At 41.7% G+C, this 15,897-nt stretch overlaps 1 protein-coding gene across 1 annotated transcript in view; it reads left to right on the top strand.

The window, feature by feature from the left end:
• Positions 1-15,897, top strand: part of BMP6 (bone morphogenetic protein 6) — an 87,291-nt gene that overhangs the window by 55,919 nt on the left and 15,475 nt on the right. The window contains exon 2 of the mRNA XM_027676220.1: positions 5,806-5,998. Within this exon, the coding sequence (XP_027532021.1) occupies positions 5,806-5,998 (193 nt within the window). The remainder of the gene's footprint in view (positions 1-5,805; positions 5,999-15,897) is intronic.

Below are 15,897 nucleotides of genomic sequence, written 5' to 3'. Positions count from 1 at the left end.
GTTTGGGAGACTTGGTGTCTTTGTTTAGATTGACCTGATGGATTCAGAAAATACAGAGAAGCCTTCAGGTATATTGTGGGCATCTCTTCAGAGGATGTGCTGCAGACCCCATTCATGTAAATCCATTGTGAAATAGGAGGCAAATTCTAAGACGCAAATGAGGACTGAGTCTTGCACTGAAGTTGGACATCCCTCAGCTTGGACGTACAAACCCTTGCATTCTTAGTGTCTTTTGCTTCTTTTTACAGCAATTTTGACCAAGGTTGAGGAGTTTTTTTTAAGCGTACATAAATTTTGAATTTTGTTCTCTGCAAAGTATTGTCAGCTACTATTGAAGAAATTCTGATGATGTAAGGTCACAGCAATAGATCAGTCATATATGTACATAGTCCATTTATTAGAGGCTACTGCTGGAGCTGCAGTAATGTTTAAAGTATTTGAGGCCTAATCCACTGCTTCATTGCTCCAGATGTGATAAGCACTGTTGATGTAGTCCAGAAATTGGTGACATAATACAGAGAAATTGTCTCTGCGCTGCTTACGTAGCTGTTGTGGTGAATTTCCTGTTAACAATTCTAGTTTTCAGGTGCTTTCTCATTTTATTAGAGAGGGGATCAGGTATGAAGGTGGAGAAGAAATGAGTAGGAATGGCTTACATTTGCGCTCAAACTGAATTCATGAACACTTATGCCAAACTCACTTTGCATAAGCAGGGTATGAATCCTGGTTACTTTTTCTGGAGCATGGTAGCAGTGGTCCTGCAAAACCAAGTCACCATTGAAGATCTTGGCATGCAAAAGATTCTTCAGAAGTTTTATCCATACTGGGGTCAGGATGGATATAGAATGTACCATTCTAAATATTCATATCTCATTTATTTGCGACCCTACTCCTCTGTGCCCTCCAAAGTAGCCAGATTGTCATGGAAATCATAATTATTTATATAGAAGATTTATTTTAAAAAATTACTTCTGGAGCCATAGGTTATGAGCCTATTTTTTTTGGCTTTATTACCTAGACTGCGAGCTAGAGACTTTCTTAAGCCACCGTTTTGACTCTCATGTGAGCACCTGACTTAACACTTTTCTTAACAACGGAGAACTGGAGAAAATCACCAAGTATCATGACACTTGGTGCTGCTGTTCTGAGTGAAAACTGTGTTTCCACAGGAAAGGCTGTTGACCTGTTATTTCTACATACCAATTTACTTTAGATCCTAAAAGAAATGCTGAAAATTCCTATGCAGAAGAAGAGTTTATTTCCATGACTATCATTAGGCTTACATTTCCTTTGGTCCAAGGTGTGTGCAACATAGTCAAATGGAAGTAGAATGGTACAGTTACCAAAATAGATGTGTTAATTTCTTGATTAATTTTTTTTTCTGTGCAGTGTTTTTAAAGTAACAACCATTGTAAGCAGCACGTTATTTTTAAACCAAGGACATTTTGTGCTGAAATTGGCTATTGCAACACTGGGTTAGAATTAGAATACACAAAATTCAAAACCGCGGTAACCCTAATTTTGCCATTCTTGCCTTTTTAACTGCTCAACAATAGTGCTGTGTTTGTATAGTATTTAAAAATATTTGTTAAGGGGAATGTAAAGAGCTACTGGCAGGCTTTTCTGTTAACTGTTTCTGCACATCCATCCGCCTTGCTCAGAAATAAGCTGTAATGAAAACTCAGGGGTGAGTACTCCTGGTGTCCACAGCTCACACCTCCTTTGCATTGCAACCAAAGGAGCAGCCACAGCCCCAGCCAGGACGGGGGCAGAGACCTCCATGGTGGAGTGGACAGTCCCTTTGGCTCAAACCACATACACCCATGATGGGCTAAAATCTGTTTGATATTTCCTTTCTGAACTCCCCCTGATACATGCATACCTGGTTTTGTAGTCTCCAAGGACTTACTCCAGCAAATGAATAGTGATGTTCAGGATAATGTAGTCAAATCATGAACATGAGTTTTATATGGCTATAGTTCATGTCATGACCCTACAAACCCTAGTTTTGCCTGGCTTGGTCCTGATGTTCTGGCCAGCACTGCGGGGAGAGGCTGCTTCCTTCCAACCTGACCCAGCTGTGAGCTGCCTGATTCTCCCTGCAAGAGCTTTGCGCGGTTGGGACACGCATATGTCCACCTTCAGATGGAAATTAGCTTTGGATTTCACATGTCACTGGGCAGATTGACCTGAAAGAATTCATGTGGAAAAAATAATAATTGGAAAGCAGCTTGAGAAATGATTTCTGCTTTTTGCTGTTGCCCTGCATTTTGGTGTATTCTGTCTGTATTTTGAATATGAGGTCATATGATGCATTGTAACGCCATAGCAATACAGACTGGGTAATCCTGGGAACCAGCAGCTTGAGTCTTGCCTTTCCAAATTTTACTGTTCTAAAACTTGACTTCTTTGTTAAAAATGGACAGTTTCCAGGGAGCAAAAGAACTCCCAGAGAAGAACTGTTGGCATTTTATATTTTTAAGCTGTCTTGCTGAATGAAAACAGTTGATTATTAACTTGATGGGGTGACAATGAGTATATAGAACTTAAATATCTCACCACTCCCACAAAGAAAAAAAAACCCACCCTCCATTGTATCATGGGAAGATACATAGCCAGAAAAACTTTCCAACTCGTTAAACTTTTATACTTGCTTCATACATGCTTAATGTAGTCTTTTTTCCATCCTATGATGTTGTTGGGCTGCTGCTGAACGGATCACAGTGGAGGAGGGCACCATCAGTTTAACAGTATTTCTTTCTGAATGTGCCTTTCTTATTACAGAAAAAGCTGAATTGCTTAATCTGAAAGATTAAAAAAAGGTTTCCTTGTTTGTGCATTTCAGGTTGTTTATTCTGCCAAGCCTGATAACAAAATCAGTCAGAATGTTTCCCCTGTAATCAGTTTAGTCAGCTTCTGTGATTGTGTGGCATATTTGGACAAGGGCAGGGATAAAGGAAGAAAGTTTTAAAAAACAGGAAAATACTATTGTAAATATATCAGGCAAGTTATAAACTGGGAAAGGGCAATTGGAGTCAAGCATCATACCTGCTGCTATTTGTCATGCTCTATGGTAGATGTTTTGGTGGGTTTTTCTTCCTCTGTGGCTTGCGTTTGACTTTTTAGACAAGGAGTATGGGAAAATACTGATTTAAAAGACTAGAGTTCGGTTATATCACTTTTAAACTGTGTATTTTGTAGTGGAGATGAGCGGAAATTAGGTCACTGTAGCTGACTTGAGGTGAGAAAGGAACAAAAAACCAGTGATGTTTAGGCTCATTTTGAGCCCTGTGCTGTGTGGGACGGCTCCAGGCTCTCCCTTCTGCACTTGGAGAGGCCACATTGCATCTTGATGTGGGGCAATAGCTGACAGGAAGCATCGACTATTCCTTTGCTGTCTCTGGTGTAATTTTAGTTTTCTGGCACCCGATGGAGTTCTGTTGCTTACCCTGGTTGTGTCCTTCCCTTTGCTCTTCCTGCTTCTCCTTTATCATCCTCATCTGCGAGTCTGGGGAAAAGCTGCCTCGCTGCACCTCGCCTGCAGGTCACCTCATCCCCGTGACAGCATGGGAGGGGACGAGGGTTTCAGCTGGTCATTGCACCCGTAAGCAAGGATGTAGCAAGTTCTAAATTGAGAACTGTTGCTTCATATGTGCGCCTCTGCAAACCCGTGGATTTAGACATTCCCTCACCATTAATTACATCCTCTTGTCTTTTAGCAGCAAGTAAACAGGCCAAGTTGAGCATGTCATTCTGCTGCAAGAAGCCAAACGCAGTTTCTCGTTAGTTGGATGCTTGCAAGTTTCTCAAAGTATGTGGCTACTCTCTTTTGGGAGGTGTACCCTGTGGGACTCTCCTCAGGATGGGGAATAACCTGGCAGCTCAGGCCCCTTCTTGGAGGATGTACATGCAAGTGACGACAACCAGTCTGGCGTTGCCAGAGTTGTTCTCCATTAAAAGCAGGGGCAGGGGCTTCAAAGGGAAGCCCAGATCACCCATAACTGATAGGCAGAGGGATAATTCCTAGGTGGCACTGGAATTGAGTGGTGCCATCATTTGCCTTGGTGCAATCTCTAACGAGATGCTGGGTGTCACCACCTCATTTCTGGAAGCTACGGGGTCTGATCACCTGCATTTGTGAGTTGTTTGGCATCTAAGCTGCTCAGACAGATGCAGTGCAAGACTGACAAAATTGGCAGAGGCATCTGACTCTGGCAGCAGTTTGAGGATTTGCCTGTTTGCCTTGTGGGAGCTGTTAACACACCATCTCCAAGTGTGGTGTCCCACAGAATGCTCGGCAGCAGTCATGCAGAGGTGAAAAGATTTCCAGGCGAGCTTCAAAGAGAAGGATGTGACTAACTGTCTTGCAGGGAGCCAGGATGTGGACCCAGCCAGATGAGGCAGCTCACATGAAAGGGCTGCCAAAAGAAAGGGAGAGGACAGACGAAACTGGGACTGAGGGATGAGGAGGAACAGGCACTTGAGAAAGGTAGAGAGGAAAGTCTCCACAGGCTCTTTTCAGCAGCTGGGAGATGTCTGCTCTCCAGGGAGGTAACCTGTGGGTAAAGTGATGAACCTCAAGCACATTGGCTGTCGTTCCTGGCTCCACTGCAAGCCTCTGCCACCTGCCCTTGGACAAGTCACTCTCCTGGTGACTCAGTATCCCAGCTGTAAAACAGGGATTGCTGCTTACCTCATGGGGACGTTGTGAGGGTAGGCTCATGGATGCCTTTGCAATTTGATGTATTAAGTTGGGGGGAACAACAAAAAGTGACCACAAAGACAAACATGAAAAGGGATTTCTTCTTCCCTTGCTACCTCTGAATGTACTCATGTTCCTATTGATAATATAATGGTGAGTTATTCATCACTGACATATACTCCTTCAATTGCACTGGTGGGAACAGTTTTTTGGATGTAATTTTATATGTTTTTATAATATGTTAATGTTTTAAGCAATTTCTAATAGAAAATTAGAAAAAATAAGAAACAATTAATCAAAGTCAGACTAACCAAGATGTAATCAAGTAATACGAGAGTGGGACTAGAAGCAGAGTTTTTAAAGGGAACCTCAAAAAGAGAAAACACAAATCCTGAGGCTTAAAGAAGGAGTTCTGTTTTGTGTCCATCTTAAATCCTATACCTGAGAATGTACCTGAGGAAGTCTAAGACCAGAAACCAAAAGGGGTCACTCGTTAGCTCTCTCCTTCTCAAGTAAGCTTCTGCAAAAGGAAGGGGAGCTCTGGTTAGCTTTAACCCTTAAAAATAAATGTCATGTTGATCATATTCACCCACAAGGTGGTCCAGTGGCTATTTCTGGCTTTTCAGGGACCCAGAAAACAGCACATTTTAGGGCAGTTAAGGTATTGGTTGACCTGGTGCTATGGCTTAGTCTATGCCTTTATGTGCTAAAACAAAATGGAAGTACTTACCTGCTCTGTTGGAAGAGGGCTGCGAGACTTACGGAAATGCTGTAAAGAATGTGGAGATCTGCAGGTGGAAAATGCTGGGGGCAGTCACAGCTTCAGAGTTTTACACGGGCAAAATTCACAGTCATATTTCACCTGTCAAAGCTGGCTTTTCTCTAAAAAAATAAAAAAACCCAAAGGAATTAACTAGAGAAGAGGAACATTCATCTTCTCTTAGTACTGTATTTTTAAGGCTTTAATTGCATAAGCTTTCCTGGCACTTGCCAAGACTATCTTTGGAGAAAAAAATAAGATTCTTGGTGGCAGCATGTGGAAACCTTTTGTTGTTAAATTTTAGTCATGGTTCCTTTTTTTCCTTTCCTTTTCCCATCTGCAGTTGAGTACGACAAGGAGTTCACACCTCACCAGCGGCACCACAAGGAATTCAAATTTAATTTGTCTCAGATTCCTGAGGGCGAGGCCGTCACAGCCGCTGAATTTCGAATCTACAAGGACTGCGTTTTAGGAAGCTTTAAAAACCAAACCTTCCTTATCAGCATCTACCAAGTGCTGCAGGAACATCAGAACAGGTATGCAGGAGGGCCTTGCTCTGTGCCACCAGCTGCTGTCCTGGAGAAGGCTGAGCTTTGCACTAATGTTGAGAGGACTGAAAATAAATATCAGGTTTGTTCATGTTAACAGGGTTATGTTATTGCATGGTCCTTTCCTTATGGGAAATGGGCATAGTAGAGTGCAAATGGACCCCAGCCAGAGAAAGTCCACAGTATTGTAGCCCAGGGTGTGACTTAGCTGCAACCTTTGTGTTGTCTTTAAATAGAGAAAGAATCTGATGAGAAGCAGTAGATTTTTAAACCAATGCTGGCATTGCACTTGTATACTGAAATACACATTCCCCCTTTCAACTTAATCCTACCAGCATAAAAAGCACAGCCTGTTTGAAAAATACTGGTAATTAGTTCAGACTTGACCTGCTTTCAGCTGGACTTAAAGTAAATAAAGCAGAAGAAAATTCAGCATGCATTTTGTATACGCAGGTACAAAATCACTCCTTGACTTTCAGTGGCATTGAGAGAGGCAAAAGTGAGAGAGGCACAGTAGAAACTGACACAAAAAATCCAAACAAGTGTAAATGGAGTGATTAATTTAAAACCTGTAATGTTTCAGATGGAGGAATCGTGTAAGGCTAAAAGATGGAAATACATGGTCAATTAAATGTCAGATTAATGCGGTGGTACAAAAGGGTTTCATTACTTGTCAGTACTGTAACTGTTCCTCTGCTGCAGGCATAAAAAAAAAAGAAATCAGCAGTGCTAAAAAAAAGTTCCATTTGTTTTCTCTGTGAAGGTTTCATGAGTGTTTTCCTTTCTGCTCCTTCTTTCTCCAGCCTTTCCATTGGTACCATTTGGGGCACCATGAGCCTTTCATGACTGGCAGTTGTGAAGGCAAGATTAAATAGCTTGTGATTGTTCTGTGGGGAGTGTGGCCTCTGGGGAAATGGAAAGAAATACTTGGGTGAATAGATGATGGGGAAGAAGGTGTGAGTTTTAAAAGATCAGTGTTGTGCTTCCCTTTGTGCTTCGAGTTGCAAATTGCTGGAGTGCCTCCAGGGGTAACGTACTTGCTGCTTAGGATGTTAACATCAATGCCCACTTGTTACATCAAGAGCTGATGCAACTCCAGACGGTCATGCAGATTTCATAGATGTTTTGTTCATATAGAGCCACATTGAATAAAAAATGGCAAGTGTTGGTCTGCTTTAGATTCCACAGAGATCCCACCTCTGGAGCTGGAGGAAAACCTCTGCCAAGTGTCTATGGAAACAATTGATACTCTGCTCTGTGACGGTCACCAAAGCAGGGCACAGAGTAGGAGAACTGTCAACTTTTATGTTTATATAACATTTTTTTCAGGGTAAACTGAGCAAGCAGTTTAATAAATAAGACGTTGCAGGAAAGAGAATAAAGTACAGGATACGGCCCCTAATATACCCCATTCCTAACAAGTTTACAAACTCTGTTCTGAAAGTGGCTGTGTGCAGCAGTGATGCTGGAACCTTGTGTCTTTGTTTTACATACCATACCAGAAGCATGCCAAAATCAGATTGCTCTGTGAAGCTGTGATGTGCGTCCTTTGGCATTGGGCACTTTGACATCTGCATGTGCTGGACATCACTGGGTGCTAGAGACTTCCCTATGGACAGAGCAGAGGCAGCAGCTTGGGTGGGGACCACCAGGGTGGTCTCTGTCCAAAGCTGGCAAGTATTTTGGGTCTTTCAATTCCCTTCCATCATGTTCCTTCTGCCGTCGCTGGCGGCCATGCTGAGGGGATCCCACTGTTGGGACTGGGAATCATAAAGTGGCTTCCTCCAGATCCAGACTGCCAGCAATTCACTATCCCTCCTGACATGGGCTAGGCGTGAACCACTGACCCAGGGATGAGTGTCTGTAGTTCATTACTAACCTCTGACTCATCCAGTCCCTCAAGGCTCCCTTTTTGTTTCTTTTTCTTCTTTATTTATTTATTTTTACTGGGGGGAAGGAGGGAGATGTTTGTCTAAAGCAACTTGTGCTTCAGATGAGTCTGTGGGAATTGTCACATCATCCGCACAGAGGTGGGCAAGATATGGCTCAGAGAGTTTTGCAGCTGTAAAAAGGACATGCCCTTTTCTACCCTTTTTTCCTTTCAGCTTAAAGGACTCTTTCATTTACAGGTAAAATATAAAAGCACATATGAAAATGTATGTGCTTCTGTATAAATACATGCATAGGTTTGTATTCTCATATAAATGACTCCTTTTATGTTAAATATATGCAGGTGTTAAAAGACAGTTAAAATAAGATAGTAGAAGCTGCTTATTGCTCAGTGTTATGGTCAGTTGAGGTCTGACTCCATAGGCTACTGCTGCTATAGATTCAAATGTTCACCCTCATTGGTGACCTGCATGGACTTTGGCCTGTAACCATTCTTGAAAACAAATACTAAAAAGTGGTATTTAGCTGTTCACTAATATCTCTGCATGGAGAGGAAAAATGCCTCAGATTCTTCTGGTATGCGTTAAGGAACTATATTCTTTGAGTCGTTTTGGGTTTTGATCATCAATTCACTTACTTGCTTTTACTGGGGGGGAAAAAAGTCCAAAATGTTTCTTTCTCCCTCTTCTGTCTCAGTGGATTAATTTGGAATGCAATGTTTTCTTTTCCTGTTCAGAACGCTGGAAGGTTAAATTATAAGAAAAAGAGTGCACTGGTTTTTGAAGGAACTTGCTAAATATTTGTAAGTCTTCCGTTGAATTTTAGCAGACATCTTATGAGCCAGAAAATAACAGCTGCCTTTGACTTAAAAAAACCCTACTAAAAAAGTTGTGTCATGCTTCCTTTGGACTAATGGTTTTGAATAAGAGCCTGATATTTCCTGACATTTTATGACATTTTATTGCATAAGGAAGAGTCTGTACAGATCTTGAAGTCTAGCTGGTGAATAGCAGGTGAGACAGAGGAGTTGATGTAGCGCCTTTTTTCATCTTTTTCTGCTGACAAATATTCCTTCTGGTCAAGAAAATTCATTTCTGAAGGCTGCAGAAGGTGCCTGTTCAGTTAACATCTGCAGTCTTCAGAGAAAGTTCAAAGACACCATGTTAATCTTGGCTTTTATGAGGTTAACAGTTATCTGAGATGGTTATTGGTAGCTACTAAAGTACTTTTGGGTGCAAATAATTTTTAAGTGGGCAGCTGGCATGTATGGATTTAAACCAGCAGTCTACAGGAGAAAGGCAGCAGGCACCTCTGGGGGAACATATATATAAAGAAAAGGAAACCTGCCTGCTTCTCTTGAAGAAAAAAGTTTGGCAGGGCAGGAGATAAGAGAAAGCTTTAGTAAATACAAATCTTCACCAAAGCTCAGAGCCTGGAAGTATCCCTTGGCTCCAATTAAGTGTAATGAAGTGGCTTAATTCAGTATTACTTGAGCAAAGGGAAAAAAAAAGCTCATCTGGACAGTAAAAGCATGAGCGTGTGACTCTAGCCCAGATGTGCGCTGCTGCACGGAATTGTGAGGCACTGCTGGCTGTTCCCTGATGGCTAAAAACAGAACCAAGCCTGAGGCTAAAATTTCTACCAGTTACTGAATTATCAAACTGATTTTTGCCACTGTAGAAAAAACTAAAAGCAAGGACCATGGACCCATTCGAAACTGTCTCCTAGACAGGAGTGTAAGCAGAGAGACATGAACAATCAGAGATCAATGGTGATTGAAATAGCATAAAACCTCTGGGTTTGACCCTCCCCTCATTCAAAGACATCAGAAATAAGAAAAAAATACTTGTGAGGACTCTAGGCAGTGAAACTCACATTGAGGACAGTGTGGTCTAAGTACATTCTCTCTTTAAAAAAAAAACAACATTTTTAATAGTGACTCACTTGTGTCAGTAATATTTTCATCTCCCCATTCCTTCCATGCTTTTGTAAGGTAAGAAAAATAGTGCCTAGAAACTAGGCTTTTGTTTTCTAACCAAACCGCAGTTAACGGCCACATTTTGTCATAACACAAACTGCTGGAGTTGTCAGTGGGATGATGCGAAGAGATTAATGAAATCCTCAGGATGGGTCAAGCTTGTGGCCAGCCATCAGTGGCGAGCGTTTCGGATTGTGTGGAAAAGAGGCTTCACCAAACAGGGCTGAGGTGACATCTGGTTTGCTCTGAAGGGGATGACACTGGGTTTTGAAACAGACTGTGGGCTGTAGGGGCTGACGCTGGGAGAGGGAACAGGCGATACATCTGCCGGATGTTGCTGCCCTTCAGCTTCTGACCCCCCAGAGTTTTAAGAGGCTAGGCTGTTTGAACACTAGGGTGGGATTTTTTTCTTCTCTCTTCTTTTTCTTTTTTTCCCCCTTCGAAATATGCAGAAAACAGGGACGTTTGCCAAAGCACCAATTTAGGAGGACGAGTGTATCAGCTTCCAGGTGCTTGTCCCACCTTGGCCGTATCTGACAGACTGTTTAGTTTCATCAGGCCAGAGCTACGCAGACAAGAGCCTTATGCGGTACCAATGCACAGCTAAGCCCTGCAGCTTGCCTTGATTCTAAAGTGTAGCACTGATTTTGTGGAAGAACTAGCAAAGCCCTTTGTGATTTCTGATACCACTTGGGAGTGGATTGCCGTGTAAGTGAGACCTTTACAAGGGAAGAGAAGAAATGAGTTTTTCCCTGAAAACAGCTCATTATTTAAACAGTTTTGTTCTTGAAACTTCCATGTTCTCACCCAGAGAGGTGTCAGGTCAGGACTAGGGAAGGCAGTTTATGGTTGATCAAAGATGTTAGTCCTTGGTTTGGATCATCAGTATGTTTTCAAGTGTAAATATCCTGCTAATGCAGACCTCAGAACACTCCCACACTGTCCAAACAACTGATCTATGAAAAACACAGTGGCCTATGTTAGTGATCAAAGGAAGATACGGTACCTTAATGGTCAAAGTTTATTAAACAGTTTCGTTTGCACCCAGAATGAAATATGAGGACATGACGGTCAGAAAGATTCCTCCTACATGATAAGACAAGTGTGGACAAAAGTGAGCCCTGCAGAGGGACTGCCTGGGGACCATGTTCTTCTACTGAACACAATACCTAAAGGGTTAAGGCACTCATTGGCTTTTAGCTGCCAGTTATAGTGGTAATAAAGTCTTCCTCTTTGCAACAGGATATTTATACAAATGTGGTCTGAGCTTCTAACCTAAAGGGCAAATTGATTCAACGGCAGTGTTTATAGCTTAGAAAATAAATAACCGTCCTCAACTGGGTTTTGGAATGGGTTGTGTAATACAAATGACAAAGCTAGCATCAATCTGTTTCAAGTTGGGGTCAGATTTGTATATAGTGTGTATATATTTGTATATGATAGAGCTGTTTCCATGATGCTATAGAGAAGTGTCTGTCCACATCTCAATTCAGCTTCCACTGTGGGTGTGTGATTTGTTGTGGTTTAGGCTAGTTTGTTTAAAGTAGTTTGAAAGTCAAAGTTATTCTGGATGAAATTTACTGGTTCCATAACCAGCTAGCATTTTCTATCAAAACTAAAGAATGCCATATCAGTGCCTTATTTCTTTTCTTTAAAGACAAAGTTAAATACTACCCCTTTGTCCCTCCCCCATCTTCATGCCTTTAAACTCTGCATTTAAACTGCATTTAAACTCTGAAGTACTGTAGCCTTCACTACTGCTAAAATACCCCTTTTTCTTACAGAATTGTAGATAAAAAAAAAGAAATGTATCTCCTATCCCTGTGACTTAGGATGATTTTTTTCTTTTTTTCACTGCTCCTGTTGTTAAAATATTCATTCCTCAGATCTGTGAAGCTCAAGACCTTAAGCTGGAAGTAGGGGGACACCTTTGCATTCAAATATCTATATTGACTTTTCTGGGGATTATCACAGACCTGTAGTTGAACTTCCCATAGTCTTGGTGTAGGGAGACCACATCCTGTAGGTCTAGGCTCTGATTTTCCAGTCTTTGCCACATTCAGCCTTAAAACCCATGTTTCACCCTGCTACTCTTCCAGTGAGTCTGGAAGACTTAACTGCCTGCCCTTGCAGATTTTGCAACCAGGATGAGGCATGCAGTGATACAGGGCAGCCTTTTCAGCCCAGGGCAACTCTTTTCAGAGAGAGCAGTGGAGGTGTGAAGTTGAGCGTATCCATCCCTTCTTTGTGTCCCCATGTCTGGATGCATCCAGGATGGCTTTCCTCTCTCTGTCCTGAATTGCAGACCCCCCTCCAGAGTGTCTCCCAACATCTCCATTCTGTGCTTTTTCCTCTGCTGGCTGTCAATCCTTGCAAATTAGTCTTCTATTCCATCTTGGAAGGAACTTCATTTGTAAGTTGGCATTTCTTTGTATTTCCTTCCTGGTTTCTAAGAAGCTCTTATAGGATGTGCATGTCTCTCCTGGTCCTCTGGCCCACAGATGGCATAACTTCTTCAAGATAGTTAAACTGAGCCTTACTTCTCATGAAACAATAGAGACTGCCTTTGCTTTCCATGGCAGCTCATTCCAGGGGCTGGCATTTCCCTGCCCGCAGGTCTCTGTACAAAGGAGCACTGATTAATTAAATTTTGGGTGGTGCATTTGAATCTTTGGACTGCTGGTCATTTAGATATACGAAGTTGTTAAGGTTTTGTATTGCATCTCTTGGCAGTACCTCATCCTGTGGGAGCTCCACGTGAGATTCATTCTGTAAGTAATACTTTTAAACTCGAAGTAGGAATTACATCTACTGCAAGATGGTGGATGTAGAGGTTTGAAAAGGCTGCAATTTCAAAGTTTTATCTAAGTGGAGTTCTGTTTAACTCTCTAAGACTGAGTCAGTTGCGAGTAGATTTATTTGTCCTTCGATAGTGGATAGTGGAATAATTTTGCTAGCTTGCTACACACAGGATAATTTTTACAGAAAGTTGATGTCAGTGCAAACTAAAGACTCTGATCCTGAGGCGGGCAGAGGAGTATTTAGAAAGCATGTTAATTAAAATGTAGATTCCACACTTCTGTGCAAAATTCCCTTTTGAGAAACTGCTGCTAGGCAGTCTAGACTATTATGTCAACTTGTCTTTGAAGAAAAGTAAACAAAAAGGTTCAGCCGAGGAAAGTTTTAGAGACTTATAGTAATTAATGCTTTGGTAAATGGCTGTTGATGCGTAACAATCCTTTAAACACCTGGGTAATTGCAGGCTTTGAAGTTGGGCCAAAAATGTTGTTCCAAGATATGCAATTAAAATAAGAGACCTTTAACTTGGTCATTTTGAAGGTGAGATTTCTGTTTGTTCTCTCTGTCTCCCTGGTAAAACTTCTGCCTGGTCAGGGAAAGAAGGCCAGGGAGGGTGGGAAACTAAAAAAAAACTAGTTCAACAGATGCTTCTTTAAATTTAGCTTTTTATAGCTTTGGTGTTTTTCCTGTAGCAGAGTTCCATGTTGTAATGTGTATCCAGAACAGAAAAATTATTTTAATGTGAACATTTCACTAAGTATAGTAAGTAAGAGAAACCACTTGACCTGGTTACTAATTTGACTGAATTCTAATCTAATTAGTGTTCAATTAAAGAGAATTAACACCTAGAGACATTTTGTTGAAAGGTTTACACAGAGGTTTCAGTTAACAAAATATTTATCTTAGAGGGGGGAAAAGCACTGAAGTTAAATGCAAGCTTTTTCTCCTATAAATGCCCTGAGTACATGGTTGGGATGCTGGCGTTAAGAATAGTAGCTATATTTGATATTTATATCTGACAAATCGGCTCACTCTCTGAGGACACTGGAGCTAAATCCTGCCTTCTGAATTACACAGGCCATATTTCTCCGGTAAACTGTGTACTCCTTTCTGTTTATTGCAGCCACTTGTGATTGCTTTGTTGACCTTTGCTTTTCCATCCTTCTCCAGAGTCTTCTGAAGGCTATGGAAACACTCCCATTTATTTCTTGGTACTTGAGTCCATACTTTAGGGCCTTAATCCAGAACAAAGAACTCCTGTTTCGAGTTGGGAGTTTCTAATCCACATCTTCATATTTAATATCCTCTGTTGTATCAGGAAAGTTGTTTAAGCTCATGGCCTCAGTTTCTCCCATTCACTTGTTTCCCTTTAATAATCTAAGATTAATACATATTATACCTGCAGCAGCCTTATTATGGAAATCATTAACTGAATTCATCCAGATGGTTAAGCACACTGAAAAGAAAGGTGAGGCTGTTGGGCACGTTAGTGACAATGAAATGGCAGTAACTGTGTAAGAACCCAGAGGCAGGTTTAGGCAGAGAGAGTGTTAAGAAACTGCCTGTTTTGGTGATGAAATTTATTTTCTGTACACTGAATTTTAAAGATGTGTGGAGGTGCTAGAGGTCTTGTGATGTCCCTGACATCTGACATTGCTTGGGCATGCAACCTTTGGACTGACTCTGCTTTATTCAGCCTATGCTCCTTCCTGTCTCCTCAGTGATGCTGGCTCAAACATTTCTTCCAGCCTTTCTTTTTCTAGTTTTTCCTGTTCCTCATGTTCCCTTCCTGTTTTCCTCGGGTTCCATCTTGCCTCTGTTTTTCTCAAATGCTGAAGTTTTCAAATATCCTTCCATTAAGATGACCGTGTACTCAGTTGAATGCTTCCTCTTGGAAGGTCACTGCCTGCCTCACTGCACGGGATCAATGGCATCACTTAATGACTAGAAATTCAATACTTTGTTTTATGTGGCTTACTCAGTACATGATCCGTTTCTCACCTTCTTGTCCACTCTTAGATTTTTCTTTCACTGTGGGCTTGCATCTACTTGTGTTTAGCGCTCTTCAGCACAATGTCTGACTGGTTCCTAAACTATTTCTTTTTTGGACATGGCCATAAGGCCTCATTCTTGTCATGCATATACTGGTGAGGATCAATTTCCTCCAGTAGGTTAGTTGCCACTTTCAGATGTTTATTTTTTCCTTTCTCCAGCACTGCCCTTTGGCTTGCAGAAAACCCCTGCTCATCTGCTGTATCAACTTTTGTAACAGGTTGGGCCATAGGGTGTGGACCTGCTAAGCAAACACTGTTGGCAAAAATGGTCACTGCCAAAATCAGCTAATAATCCAACATCAGGACTGGTAATAAGGCTGTGCAACAGCTTTAGCTCTCATGTTTCCTGTCTTTCTTTTGCAGTCCTATTAGAAGAGGAATGGAATAAATGGGTTTTCTATAGTCTTCGGAAAGCAGAAGTGGGGGAAGAAAAAATGCAGTTGTTTATGTGTGTTTCCCTCTGAACATTGGGGCAAGAGTGGAAGTGGGAGATTCTCATCACTGACATCTGTCAGCATGTTTGTTGGCAGCTGTGTTGCCACAAATGGCAGCAGTAGCCCTCTGGGAGCCATCAGTGCAGGAAGATGCCAGTAGTTTCCCAACTACTTCTAGAAGCAGAGAGATGCTAAGTTGGGAATAATGTGCCTAATTCACAGAGGTGTGGTGGCCATCTTTCTACTCCCTTTTCTCTGCAGAATGTTTCCTTTTATTCAGGGTCTCTTCATCTATTCCTTGCACGTCTGTGTGTCCCTGATGACTACAAAAAATCCTCCACCTTTCCCTATCTAATGAAATATTCTTTCCCTTTGACTAGAGAGAGGGATGAGATATGCTTTCCTTTTGACATCCTTTCCCTTTTCCCTTTGACCAGAGGCTAGCATGGGAGATCTCCCAGTCTCTGTTCCAAGACCAGACACCATACAGCTTTTTTTGCAGAAGTAGCAGGGATATCTCTTCTCAGACATGTGGCTTGTAGGAAAGAGCAGATTCCCCTCAGGTGATTCATGGTATTTGGTTTACCAAGGGGGAAAGAAGGAGAAAGTATGTTCCTTGTATACAAGAAGTCCAGAGAACTTTGTTGCTAAGCTCTGAATCTCTATTGATCCTTTTTGGGCAGGAATTTTCAAGTACTTGCTGCTTGGCCAAATTTGAGGTGACTTTCTTAA

This window comes from Neopelma chrysocephalum, unplaced genomic scaffold (assembly GCF_003984885.1).
Source record: "Neopelma chrysocephalum unplaced genomic scaffold, ASM398488v2 Primary Assembly neopelma1_26b, whole genome shotgun sequence".
In the NCBI taxonomy this organism is placed as follows: Eukaryota; Metazoa; Chordata; class Aves; order Passeriformes; family Pipridae; genus Neopelma; species Neopelma chrysocephalum.
The sequence above is the reverse complement of the archived record's forward strand: the minus strand, read 5'-3'. Positions and strand labels throughout refer to the sequence as shown.